The sequence below is a fragment of the Camelus bactrianus genome, chromosome 9, assembly GCF_048773025.1.
Source record: "Camelus bactrianus isolate YW-2024 breed Bactrian camel chromosome 9, ASM4877302v1, whole genome shotgun sequence".
Taxonomy (NCBI): Eukaryota; Metazoa; Chordata; class Mammalia; order Artiodactyla; family Camelidae; genus Camelus; species Camelus bactrianus.
In genome coordinates, this window is record NC_133547.1 from 7,844,884 (window position 1) to 7,856,325 (window position 11,442).

The 11,442-nt window shown below is 45.5% G+C and overlaps 1 protein-coding gene across 4 annotated transcripts; it reads right to left on the reverse strand.

The window, feature by feature from the left end:
* Positions 1 to 1,416: 1,416 nt before the first annotated feature.
* C5AR2 (complement C5a receptor 2) lies at positions 1,417 to 9,971 on the reverse strand. 4 transcript variants are annotated; one of them, XM_074369346.1, is made up of 4 exons: positions 9,516 to 9,971; positions 9,280 to 9,443; positions 6,219 to 6,288; positions 1,417 to 5,260 (listed from the first exon to the last, which is right to left on the reverse strand). In XM_074369346.1, exon 4 carries the CDS (start codon positions 5,243 to 5,245, stop codon positions 4,232 to 4,234), a length of 1,014 nt encoding a protein of 337 aa, XP_074225447.1. In that variant the 5' UTR covers positions 5,246 to 5,260; positions 6,219 to 6,288; positions 9,280 to 9,443; positions 9,516 to 9,971; the 3' UTR covers positions 1,417 to 4,231. The 4 variants fall into 4 exon arrangements, with proteins under 4 accessions (XP_074225447.1, XP_010945169.1, XP_074225449.1 ...); XM_010946867.3 differs by lacking the exon at positions 9,280 to 9,443; XM_074369348.1 differs by lacking the exons at positions 9,280 to 9,443; positions 9,516 to 9,971 and adding an exon at positions 7,869 to 7,918.
* Between the last annotated feature and the right edge of the window lie 1,471 nt (positions 9,972 to 11,442).

The window sequence follows — 11,442 nt, forward strand, 5'->3', positions numbered from 1 at the left end:
CACTGAACCTGTTTTCCTACTTACAACATGAGGATAATACCTACTCTTCAAGATTGTTGCAAAAAATACATGAAAAAGTCTACATAAGGTACAGAAACTATTTTCACTAGTGTACCTATAGGCAGTCGATAAATGTTAGATCTTTCATTTTTATTTTTATATCCTTTCTGTCATTCTCCTTTTTCCTTAGGATGACATTGCCATTAAGAAGGTACAGCCTTCAGTTCTAGAGTCAGTTCAAGGCACTGAGGATACAGAAATGAACAAAACAAAGTGGAGCTCCTATTTTGGTGCGGCAGACGGACATATTATTAAAATAAATAGAACGCCAAGCATAACTGCATGCCCTTTGGAGAAAAACAAAGCAGGGAAGGGGTAAAGAGTGATGCTTTTGGTCCAGGGATGGTCAGAGAAGACATTTCCCAGAAAACAGCATTTGAGCCAAGAGTTGAAAAAAGTGGGGTTGCAAGCCATGGGATCCCCTCTGGGTGAGTATTCTAGGTAGAGGAAACAGCAGAGGCAAAGACTGAAATGGCCAAAAACTTAGTGGGTTCAGGGGCCTGCAAGCGGGCTTGTGTGGCTGGATAAGGGATGGGGGAATAGTAGGGAATGAGGTGGAGAGAAGGAGAGATCTTACACACCATAGTGAGGACTCTGGCTTCTAATCTGAGTGAGGTGGGATCCACAGGCAGAGTTCCAGCTGATTTTGCTTTTAACAGAATCCTCTGGCTCCCATGTGGGGAACAGACTACAGGCAATCTAGATGAGAAAAGGGGACCAGGGTGGAGGCGGCTGCAGTAGGTGACAGCTGCAATGGGCTGCTGGACTGCGATGACAGCAGAGAAGATGGGTCTTTTGAGGTAGAACCTGCAGGGATTGACTGACAGATTGACCATGGAATATGAGAGAAAGAGAGGTAGAAAGGATGACCCCAAATTCTTGGCCTGAGCACCTGGACATACGGAGTTGCCATCAACTGAGATGGGGAAGATGCCGGAGGAGGATCTGAGAGAGAAAATTCAGAGTTCGTTTTAAGCATTTTGAGTTATATTTCGTACTTTGAGTTGAGATGTCAAGTGGGAAGTTGCATGCAGTTATCAAACATTTGGGAACACAGAGAGGCCAATTCATATATCATCAAAAGAAAAAGGGGAAGAGATTGATTAACGTCTGCTTAAACTTTGCAAAAGAGAACTACTTTTTTTTAAAAAAAAGGGAAACTGGGAGGAAGTAAACAACAAATATGAAGTCAGAAAGAAAACCAAAAACTACCAATGCTAGGATTGAGTAGCAAAGTTGAAACTAGTTCTTGGAAAAATATCTTTAAGACCTGATTCTTTGGAAACTCAAGGAAATCGATATATTCATGCTAAAAAATAAACAAAAACAAAAGAACAAACTTAAGAACAAAAAGAGGAAGTTATAACAAACACAAAGCAAGATTGTTTTTAATGATCAAGGAACTTCTATGTAAATTTCTACACAAATAGATTTGAGAGCGCTCATGAAATTCATTCTTAACAAAAAGTAAGGCTGATGCAATAAAAAATGAAAATACTTTTCAACAAACACAAGGAACTTTTTATAAACGTATCAAAGAATCTTCTAAATAACACCTGGCCCCAGTGGATTAAAAGCAGGATTTCTCCCAACTTTTCATGAAGCTATATAAATTGTCCCAGGACATAATTCATTCTACAAGGCAATCTTGGGCACAATGATTCAAGCATGAGAATTCTGAATAAAATATCAAAAAATTAAATATGTATTGTTGAGGATCTACTATGTGTCCTTGTATTAGATAAAGAAAAAATAGATAGCCAGAAAGAGATCCCCACCATTGAGGAGCTCACAGTCTAGTTGGAAGAAAACACAGTGCAGACAGAATAGTTTGGCTCTTTCTAAGGCCTGGGATGGATGGAGGAGAGTCAGAAGTTAAAAATGGCCCAGATTTTACCCTTGGGGAATTTACAGTTTAGCTGAGAATTTGTGTTCCAGAAACTCGGAGAACACTACTTCGTCCCTGGGAAGGGAATGAATCAGGGAGGGCTCCCTGAAAGAAATGTAATTTGAACAAGGCATTGAAGGAAAATTTGGGGATCAAAAGCATGGGCACTGGAATCAGGTAAACGTGGGATCAAATCTCAGCTCTGTAATTTTCTTGCTGTGTGATCTTAGGCAGATAACCTCTGGTCCCTGTGCCTCGGCTTATGAAATGAAGCATCTCCCTCTGCCTGCCAGGGTTGTTGGAAGAATTACCTTAAAGGAAAAACTATATGTAAAGTGCTGTCCTGGATTAATGACTCTGCATGCAGGTGGCACTACTGCGTGACTTAAAAGATCAGAGCAAAGGAGATTCTAGAGCTATCCCGTCTAATAGACTGTCTAATAGAACTTTTTGCAATGCTGGAAATGTTCTGTATCTGCACTGCCCGATATGGTAGCCACCAGCCACACGTGGTTATTGAGCATTTGAACCGTGGCCTGTGCAACTAAGGAATGAAATTTTTAATTTGAATTCATTTGAATTTGCATAGCCACAGACAGCTAGTGATTACCAGATTGGACAGCTTAGATCTGAAGGGCATTCCAGGCAGTGGCATCAGCTTGAGCGAAGGCCCAGCAGCATGAAAATAATCCAGCCCAGAGGATCTGTATTCGTTTTCTGTAGCTGCTATAACGAGTTACCACAAACTTAGTGACTTAACACAAATTGATTCTATTAAAATTATGGAGGTCAGATGTCTAATATCAAGGTGTCAGCAAGTCTGCGTTATGTCTGAGGGGCTTCAAAAAAATCTATTTTCTTGCCTTTGCAGCCTCTGGAGGCTGCCTGCATTCCTTGGCTTGTGGCTCCTCACATCACTCTGACGTCTGCTTCCATTGTCTTATCTCCTACTGACTCAGCGTCCTGCCTCCCTCTTGTCAAGACCCTTGTGATTACACTGGCTCACCCAGGTAACCTAGGATACTCTCCATGACTCAAGAGCCTTTGCATAAGCACACTTGCAAAGTTCCTTTTGCCAAATAAGGTCATGTATTCACAGGTTCAAGGCATTAGGATGTGGACCTTACTAGGGGCCACTGTTCTATTCTGTCTCCTCCAGGGTCTGAGCAGCTAGAATGTAGGCATACTCAGTGGTGGAAATAAGCCTCAAATACCAAGCTGAGGGGCTTGGACATAGGCTTGCCTTCAAAATAGATTCACAAGTTGTCAACCTCTCTCCATCTCTGCTGCTATCCTTATCCAAGTCACCACCACCTCTTGCTTGGACTATTGCAGTAGCCTCCTCATACCTGCAGTGGCTCCTAACTTTCCTCCCCCTCCTCCATAGTCCAGTCTCCACCAGCAACCAAAGGGATCCTATCAAAATCCAAGTCAAATCAAGGCATTCCTCTGTTCAGAATAGGCTTGTCTGATTGAAGGGGGAAAAAATTGCAGAATGCTCAGTTAAACTTGAATTTCAAATAAACAAATCATTTTAGTATAAAAATGTCTCAAATATTGCATGGGCCATACTCATGCTAAAATGTTGGTGGTGGTTGTTGATCTGAAACTCAAATTTAATTGAGTGTTCTTTGTTTTATCAGCTAATGATAGCTCAGAATCCTCCCAAGGATCCCCAAACACCTGCTGTGACCTACAAGGTTTTCAAAGTCTGCCCCCAACACTCTCTCTCCCTTCATCTTACCCCACTCTCCCTCTTACTCACTCTGCTCCATCCACACTGGCCACTTCACTGTTTCTGGAATATGCCAAGCAAATTCTGCCCCAGGGCCTTTGCACTTGCTGTTCCCTCTGCCTGGAATGCTTTTCTTCCAGTTTAAGCATGACTCCTCCCTCCCTTCTTCAAGTCTTGGTTCAAATAGTATCTTTCCCAAGGGGCCTTGCCTGGATGACCTATATCCCTGCCCCATTCAGCCCTCTTTATCCCATTTAGGTTTCTTAGCATTTATTATCACTTGACATATTCTGTGTTTCTTTATTTCTTATTATCTGTCTTCCTCCACTAAAATGTCAGCTCTCTGAGGGCAGGGATTTGTGTCTGTTTTGGTCACTACTACATCCCCAGTGTCTATAATAGGGCCTTTCACATAGCTGGTGCATAATGAATGTTTGCTGAATGAATAAAGAACTATATGACAATATCATTGAGCCCCTGGATCCAGCTATGCCTGAAGTCAGTTTTGTGAAATGGGATAGGAGGATCCAGACCCGTTTCCCTTTAGCCTACACCTCCATTTCTGAGACCAGGTCATGGCTGGTGGATTTCTTGCTGACCACACTTTCATCCTTGCTCTCTGACTCCTTCAGGGCCCAGCCACATGCAGCTGGCAGTGACCGTCGGAGCTGAGCCCGCCCAAAATACAAGAAGAGCATGGGATTGAGGCAGCTGTGAGCAAGGGCAAGGCCCGTGATCAAGGGTTCAGCACGCAGGGCCCCGGCCAGGAGCGCAGAGTGTGGGGCAGCCACAGTGAGAACCAGCCCCAGCATGTGGTAGGGGGCCCAGCAGACAAAAAACCCCACCACAACAGCTGTGCCCAGTGGCCATCGGCATTGGGCCGCACGGCACAGGAGGGCACTGTGGCAGCTGGCCACGACCATCAGAGGCCCCAGGAAGCCAAAAATAAGCCGGCTGGCAGTCACTGAGTTCTCCGCCATGGCTGAGCCGCCATAGTCTACCACACACTCCATCTGGGGTGGGAAATGCTCCTGGCGCAGCCGGCGGTAGATGGCCGAGGGCACAGTGAGCAGCAAGGCCAGCACCCAGGCTGCCGCACAGGCTCCCCGCACCCGGCACGCCCGCCGCGCCGCACCCCCCCAGCTGGGCCTGAAGGCCAGCAGGCAGAGGTCAGCACTGAGAGCAGCCAGGAGGAGGACACTGGCGTACATGGAGAGCAGGATGGCAGAGGGCAGGGTGCGACAGCCCACGGACCCGTACAGCCAGCGGCCCTGGTGGGCGATGGGCACCGCCAGGATGGGGAGAGACAGACAGCAGAGCAGGTCCGCGACAGCCAGGTGGAGGAACCAGGTGGCACCGACCCTCTGGCGGGCCTCCTTCCGGGTCACCCAGGCCACCATGGCATTGCCGGGCACCCCCACCAGGAAGACCGCAGCATACAGCAAGAGCGGGGCCGCCTGGAAGGGGTCGATGGAGATGCAGGCGCCATCAACACAGTCCACAGGGAGATCCGGAATCTCGCCATAATCCCCATACTCGTTGGTAAGAGACGTGTTCTCCATCCAGGCCCCAGACACCTGGGCAGGAGAGAAATGGCATGAAACCTGAGAGACGGAAATTCTCAGACTGTTGGAATCCTAGGGTGTAGGAACCTTAGTCCATTATTACCATCTTGGAAACCAGGATAAGACATTAGAACTCCAGTGCATTAGAATATTGGAATTCTAGAATATTACAGTGTTAGGGTTCCCACTTATTAGAATCCTGAAATTCTAGAATACTACAATGTTAGAACACTAGCACACTGAAAATCTTGGAATTCCAAAATATGAAACTGTGAGAATCCTAGCCATTTGTTGTTTAGAAATCTAGGGCTGCCCTGTCCAATAGAACTTTCAGTGCTGATGGAAATATTCCACATCTGCTGCCCAGTAAGGTAGCTGCCAGCCACATGTGGCTAGTGAACATTTGAAATGGGGCCAGTGCAACTGAAAAACTAAATTTCCAGCTGCGCTTAATTTTAATTGATTTAAATAGCTACACGTGGCTAGTGACTCCCTTGGAGGGTGAAGTTCTAGACCATTGAAATATTAGAACTCTAGTCCATTAGCAACCTAGAATCCTAGAATTTAAAATATTGGAGTCTCAACAACTGTCAAGATGGGAAAAGGTTAATATGTCTTCACAGCAAAAGTGTTTTTCTTGATTCTTCTTCAGCTGTATTTTTGAATCTTGATGCAATAAAAATGTACCTCTGGGTCAATTTCATCATCTTTTTTTTTAACATAAACTAGATCATAGGAAAACGTGCAGACAGCTAAGTCTATGCATCACACAGGTACGCTCGCTGGGTTTCAGCTGAACACATCTGTGTCACTGGCACCCAGATTGAGAAACGGAATATTTCTAGGATCCTGCTAGAGCCATTTTTTAAAGTAATGACAATTAAGAAAAACAGGAGGAATAAAATTTTGAATTCTCTACCATTCATTCGTTCACTCATTCATTCATATATTTGGCACAACTCCCAAGTACCTGTTCTGTTACTAGATGCACAGCAGGAGACAAGACAGACAGAATCCTCTTTCCCTCCGGAGCCAAATTTCTGATGGGAAGAGTCAGATAGAAAAGTAACCAGTAAGTAAAACACACTGTATTTTAGAAGGCGATCAATGCCATGGCAAACAGAAGGAAAAACACACTCACACAGGGAACTTTTAATTTCCTATGTTGGAATTTTAAATGAGGGGTCAGGGAGGAATTCTCTGAGAAGGTGACATCTAGGCAAAGCTGGAAAGGAGGTGAAGGAGGGAGCCGTGTGGGGCTCTGGGGGAAGAGGAAACAGCCAGAATAAAGGCCCTGGGGGCAGTAACATGATGGTTGTGTTCAAGGCACAGAGAGGAAGCCAGCACGGCTAGAGTGGAGTAGATGGGGTGGGGGGGAGGTTAGAACAGAGAGATAGCAGCGGTCACGCGGGCACTGTAAATTCTTTATCTTTTATTCTGTGCAAAATGGGAGCCATGGGATGGTGCTGATAAGTTGCATTGTCTATCATAGCAATAATAATCATAACTATTATTATTATTATTATTATTATTATTATTATTATTAGGCACCATCTGTTGAGTACTTTACGTTATGTGCCGGGCATTGCTCCAAGCACTTTTAAATGCCATATTGTTTAGTCCTTATAACAACCCTCTGATTTTCACACTATTATTATACCCATTCTGCAGATGAGAAAACTGAGGCACAGAGCTGTTAAGTCGCTTACCGAATATCACTCAGCTAAGCAAGTAACTGAGCTGAGGGTCAAACTGTGTTGGTCCCACTCTGAAACTCCAGGCCCTAAAATATCATTATCCCAAAATCTTAGGTTCAGGCAAACTGCAAAGCAGGATGGCCAGTGTCCCTGAGCAGACCCGGGCTCTGTGACTCCGGATGAGCAGTTTCAGTTGGCTCTCTCTCTGTCTCCTGGTCTGGGAAACGAGTCACCGAGATGAACCTACCTCACCGGTTTGGGGAGGCCTTGAAGAGTCAGTACGTATAAAGCACATGGCACAGAAGCAAGGGCTACGGGAGACAAGGTAAGCTGTCTTGCATGATGTCACAGTGACCTGAGCCTGCGGCTCTGCTGATTCTTATGGGCTGACTGGCCCTGCCCAGAGCTCCAGCTGGAGATGATCCAACAGGAAAGACAGAGGGGAAGTTGGGGCACACTCCCCTGCGCAGTCACCCCTGCCAATCAGCTGCTAAAAAGCCAAGCCACTTTGTGTGTGTGTGTGTATGTTTGGAGCTTGACCCTCTGCTTTCACATTATTTTCATCACTAGAGTGAAACACATTCAGGCTGTAATAAGCTACATTGGGAAAGAATTTGGGGTGGGGAGGGTATAGCTCAGTGGTTGAGCGCATGCTTAACTGGGTTCAATCCCCAGTACCATATAAATAAATAAATACCTAATTACCTCCCCCACCAAATCAATAATAAATAAAAATTTTTTAATGGTTAGGATGATGGAATAAGTAAATAATTATGGCAACTTCCTCTCAAAAAAAAGAATCTGAAAATATATGTATGTATGTATATTATAACTGAACCACTTCACTGTACACCTGAAACTAACATGGTAAATCAACTACACTTCAATTAAAAATACAATTAAAAAAAAATTCAAATGCTCACGAGCTGTGTGGCCTTGGGCAAGTCACTTGACCTCTCTGTGCCTCAGCTTCCTCATCTGCAAAAGGAGAATAACATATTTACCCTAGAGAGTGTTATGAGAGTTCATCACGTTAACAGGCATGAATTACTGAACACAGTGCCTGGTCCACAGCCAGCATATCTAAGATGTGTTAGCCGCTGGTATTGAGATCCAGGCCACCCTCTCCTCTCACCCTGAGACCCCACCCTTCGCAATTCTTCCTTTCAAATCTGAGCTTTCTGTGTGTAAGCAACTCAGTCTATGGTATTTCCCTTTCAATATATTAAGCAGAAAAGGGAACGTTCAACACCCGCTGTGCCATCTCTTAATCTTTTCCATTGAATGTTCCTTAGATCTGTTTCCCCATCTGGACATGCGCGGGCTCCTTTCTTCATAATAGCTTCGAAGTCACTCCACTGGCTGGGCGTGTCATACTTATTAACCAGCCTCGGACTAAAAGACATTTAATGATCCTCATGAGTAACATTATGATATCATTATTATTTGGTATACCAAATAAATTATACTTATTTAGATACAATATAATTACCATTATTATTATTATGTAAGAATTCAAATAATAGATGGCATTTATCAAGTGCCTATTAGGTACCAGGCATACCCCTTAGAACAACCCTAGGAGGTAAGTACCATCATTATGCCCATTTCCCCGGCAGTCAGCAGGTTCTTAGTTAATATTTATTTGGTGAATAAAAGAATGAAGAGGGAAACTGAGGCACAGAGACACAAAGGGGTCACTTAGATTTCTTCCAGTTCCTTGAGATCACAAGCACCCCTGTGTGAACTCACACATGTGTCTGTGTATCAGCCAGTCTGGCTGGAACTTCTGCTCTGGGATACCGTGGGGCAGCATCTACTGAAACTGATCATATGATACCTTGCCCCTTTCCCAAAGAAGCACGCAAATGCTGACTAAAAGACATGTATGTACCAGAATGTTCACAGCAGCCCAAGATGTAAACCGTCCAAATTTTCACTCACTGGAGAATGTGTAAACACATCGTGGAATGTTCTCTAACCATGGGAATGAACAAACCACACAGGAGAATGTGGATGGACTTCATAAATATAATATTGAGGAGAGAGAGGCAGACACACAGAGAATTTACTGAATCCCTTTCCCATCAAGTTCAGAAGTTAGGAAAAGTTCTATGTGGGGGTGGGGTGTGATGGGTGGAGGGAAGACCATGCAGATATGCATAACTGCCCAGTTCTCACATGTACAATTTTCTGTGTGTATGTTACATGTGAAAATAAAGTTAAAGGATCTTTCTTAAGGCGAATCGCTGAGTTGAATGAAGGGCATGTTTGGTGGATTTCCCAGAAGCTACCAGAGTCCCCGTAGGTTTGGGAAGGGGATTTCCTATATACCTGAGTATGTGGATATTTGTGGATGCTTTGACAAAAGGCTTTCTGTTGGGCTGCCTGAGTAAATTCCAAGGGTCTGAGATTCTGATGTGGATTCCAGAGTGATGATGGTAAGATTCCACTCCTCAAATTCTAGTTCTGATTCCCGGATTCTGAAAATAATGAGTCTGAAAAGCCAGGATTATGAAATGCGCCCTCTCTGCCTCCATCTTTCCCTCCCTCCCTTCCTCCATCCTTACCGTCTCTTGCAGGATGGTCCCCAGGTTAGCCAAATGCCTTTTGGGAGCACGATCCAGGCCCACAGCCAGGACCTGGAAGGTCTGAGGTCTCTCCCCGGCGTCTGGCAGCTGGTGAATTTCTGCAAGTTGGTCTTATTTGCCAGGGTCCTCCTGGGACTCAGCTGGGCACTGCCACCTCACAGGCCCCAGGCAATCCTCATAACCAGGGAAAAACAGGAATGGCCTTTTCCTCCTCCCAGGGTGTGTGTGTACTGTACTCTTTCCATGACTCACATATCCCCAAATTACCAGGCAGCAGGGAAGGCCAGAGAGGGAATGGGTGTGTAGAGAGCTGACCCAGTGTCCCTAACCACAGTCTCAATGTCACCGGCTTCCTGGAAGCCAGCCTTACGTGTGGTTTGACCTTCGAGGCCTGGGGGTCTTGGCCTGGACTCACTGTCCCCGCGGGGCCCTCTGAGGTCTTCCTCACCAAACCCCCACTGCCTTCTGCCCCCACCCCCGCCCCAGGCTCCAGCTGTGTGCCCAGCCCCTCCTTCCGCCCTCCACAGAGCCTCCCACCTCCCAGGTTCTTAGGGAAACAGCTCAGAGTCACAGCCTCCACCAAAAGACCCAGGCCGTCCAGCTCAGGGCCTGAGGCTTCAGAGGCAGACAAAACACAGACACGTCCTATCTCCTCCATGGGCCTCTGTTTTCTCTCTTTAAAACAGAACGGACACTGAGCATAGCGGTTCCTAACCTCCCTCCCAGCCCAGCACAGAGGCTGAAGATGTGAATTTGAGAGCTACAGCGATAAGGTACAAATTCCAAGTCCCCCTGTTGATGAGTTTCTGGGCCTCAATCCTTCTGAGCCTCAACTTTCTCATCTGTGAAGTGGGCATTTTAGCTGTGAGCCTTAGCTGATGGGTGAAGAGATTTAAAAGTGCCTGGCACACAGAATATGCTCTGTCCATGTTTGTTAAATTAGCAACCAGAAAAAGCATATGATATCAATTCCTAAAATTTACATTTGAGGAATGCAGACTGGGCAAGAGGAAGTGGCTGTTTACTCCAACTTCGGAACCCTTTATTCAGCAGTTTGGGGTGTTTGCACTTTTCTACGTGTGCTTTAGTGGTTGGGGGACCCATTTATACATTTCTTTTGTTGTTTAATTTAGAGAATAAACTCGCACTGTTAGAGGAAGTTGTTTATGTGTCAAGAGACTGGGACTTAAAAATAGATAAACAACAAGGTCTTACTGTTCAGCACAGAGAACTATGTTCAATATCTTGTAATACCTATAATTAAAAGGAATATGAAAAGGAATATATGTATGTATATATCTAACTGAATCACTATGCCGTACATGAGAAACTAACACAACATTGTAAACTGACTATACTTCAATTAAAAAAAAAAAAAGAAAGAAATCTAAAGAGACTGGCAATCACAGTGGGAACCGGGGCATCTCTGGGTGACCCTGTCTTGGCTGAACTTGGTCCCAGATCTCAGCAAAGGCAAACATGTCCTCTGACCCGTCCCACCACGTTCTGGGGGCGGACCCTCCTCCTCCCACACATCCCGCCAGCCCCGGGCCCCCGTGGGAACCCGCCCTGGTCAAAGAGAGACAAACACGAGAGAAGCCCAGGGTGGGCACTGTCTTTTGTCAGTTCGAACTCTTCTCTGATCTTGAGTTTCCAGGAGTGTGTTTCTTAGACCTTAAAAGTCCTCAGCTATGGAGCCTCCAGCGTACATTTCTCGGATTCTGGGAAGCTAAGGTTTTCTGGTGTCTCTAGAGTTGGGGGCTCTTACCTGGGGGTCTGGGGGATGCTGTGAACAGGGCAGGAACACAGCTGTTATAAAAAGAAGTGGCTGTTTGGGGAGTGGGAGTCCTTTTACAGACACCCTGTGCGATGCGGAGTACCCATCCCTCAACTCTGGGAGAACCTG

Bases quoted from the DNA above. Each gene is read 5' to 3' on its own strand.
- C5AR2 (XM_010946867.3), bottom strand. From the start codon at position 5,245: ATGGAGAACACGTCTCTTACCAACGAGTATGGGGATTATGGCGAGATT.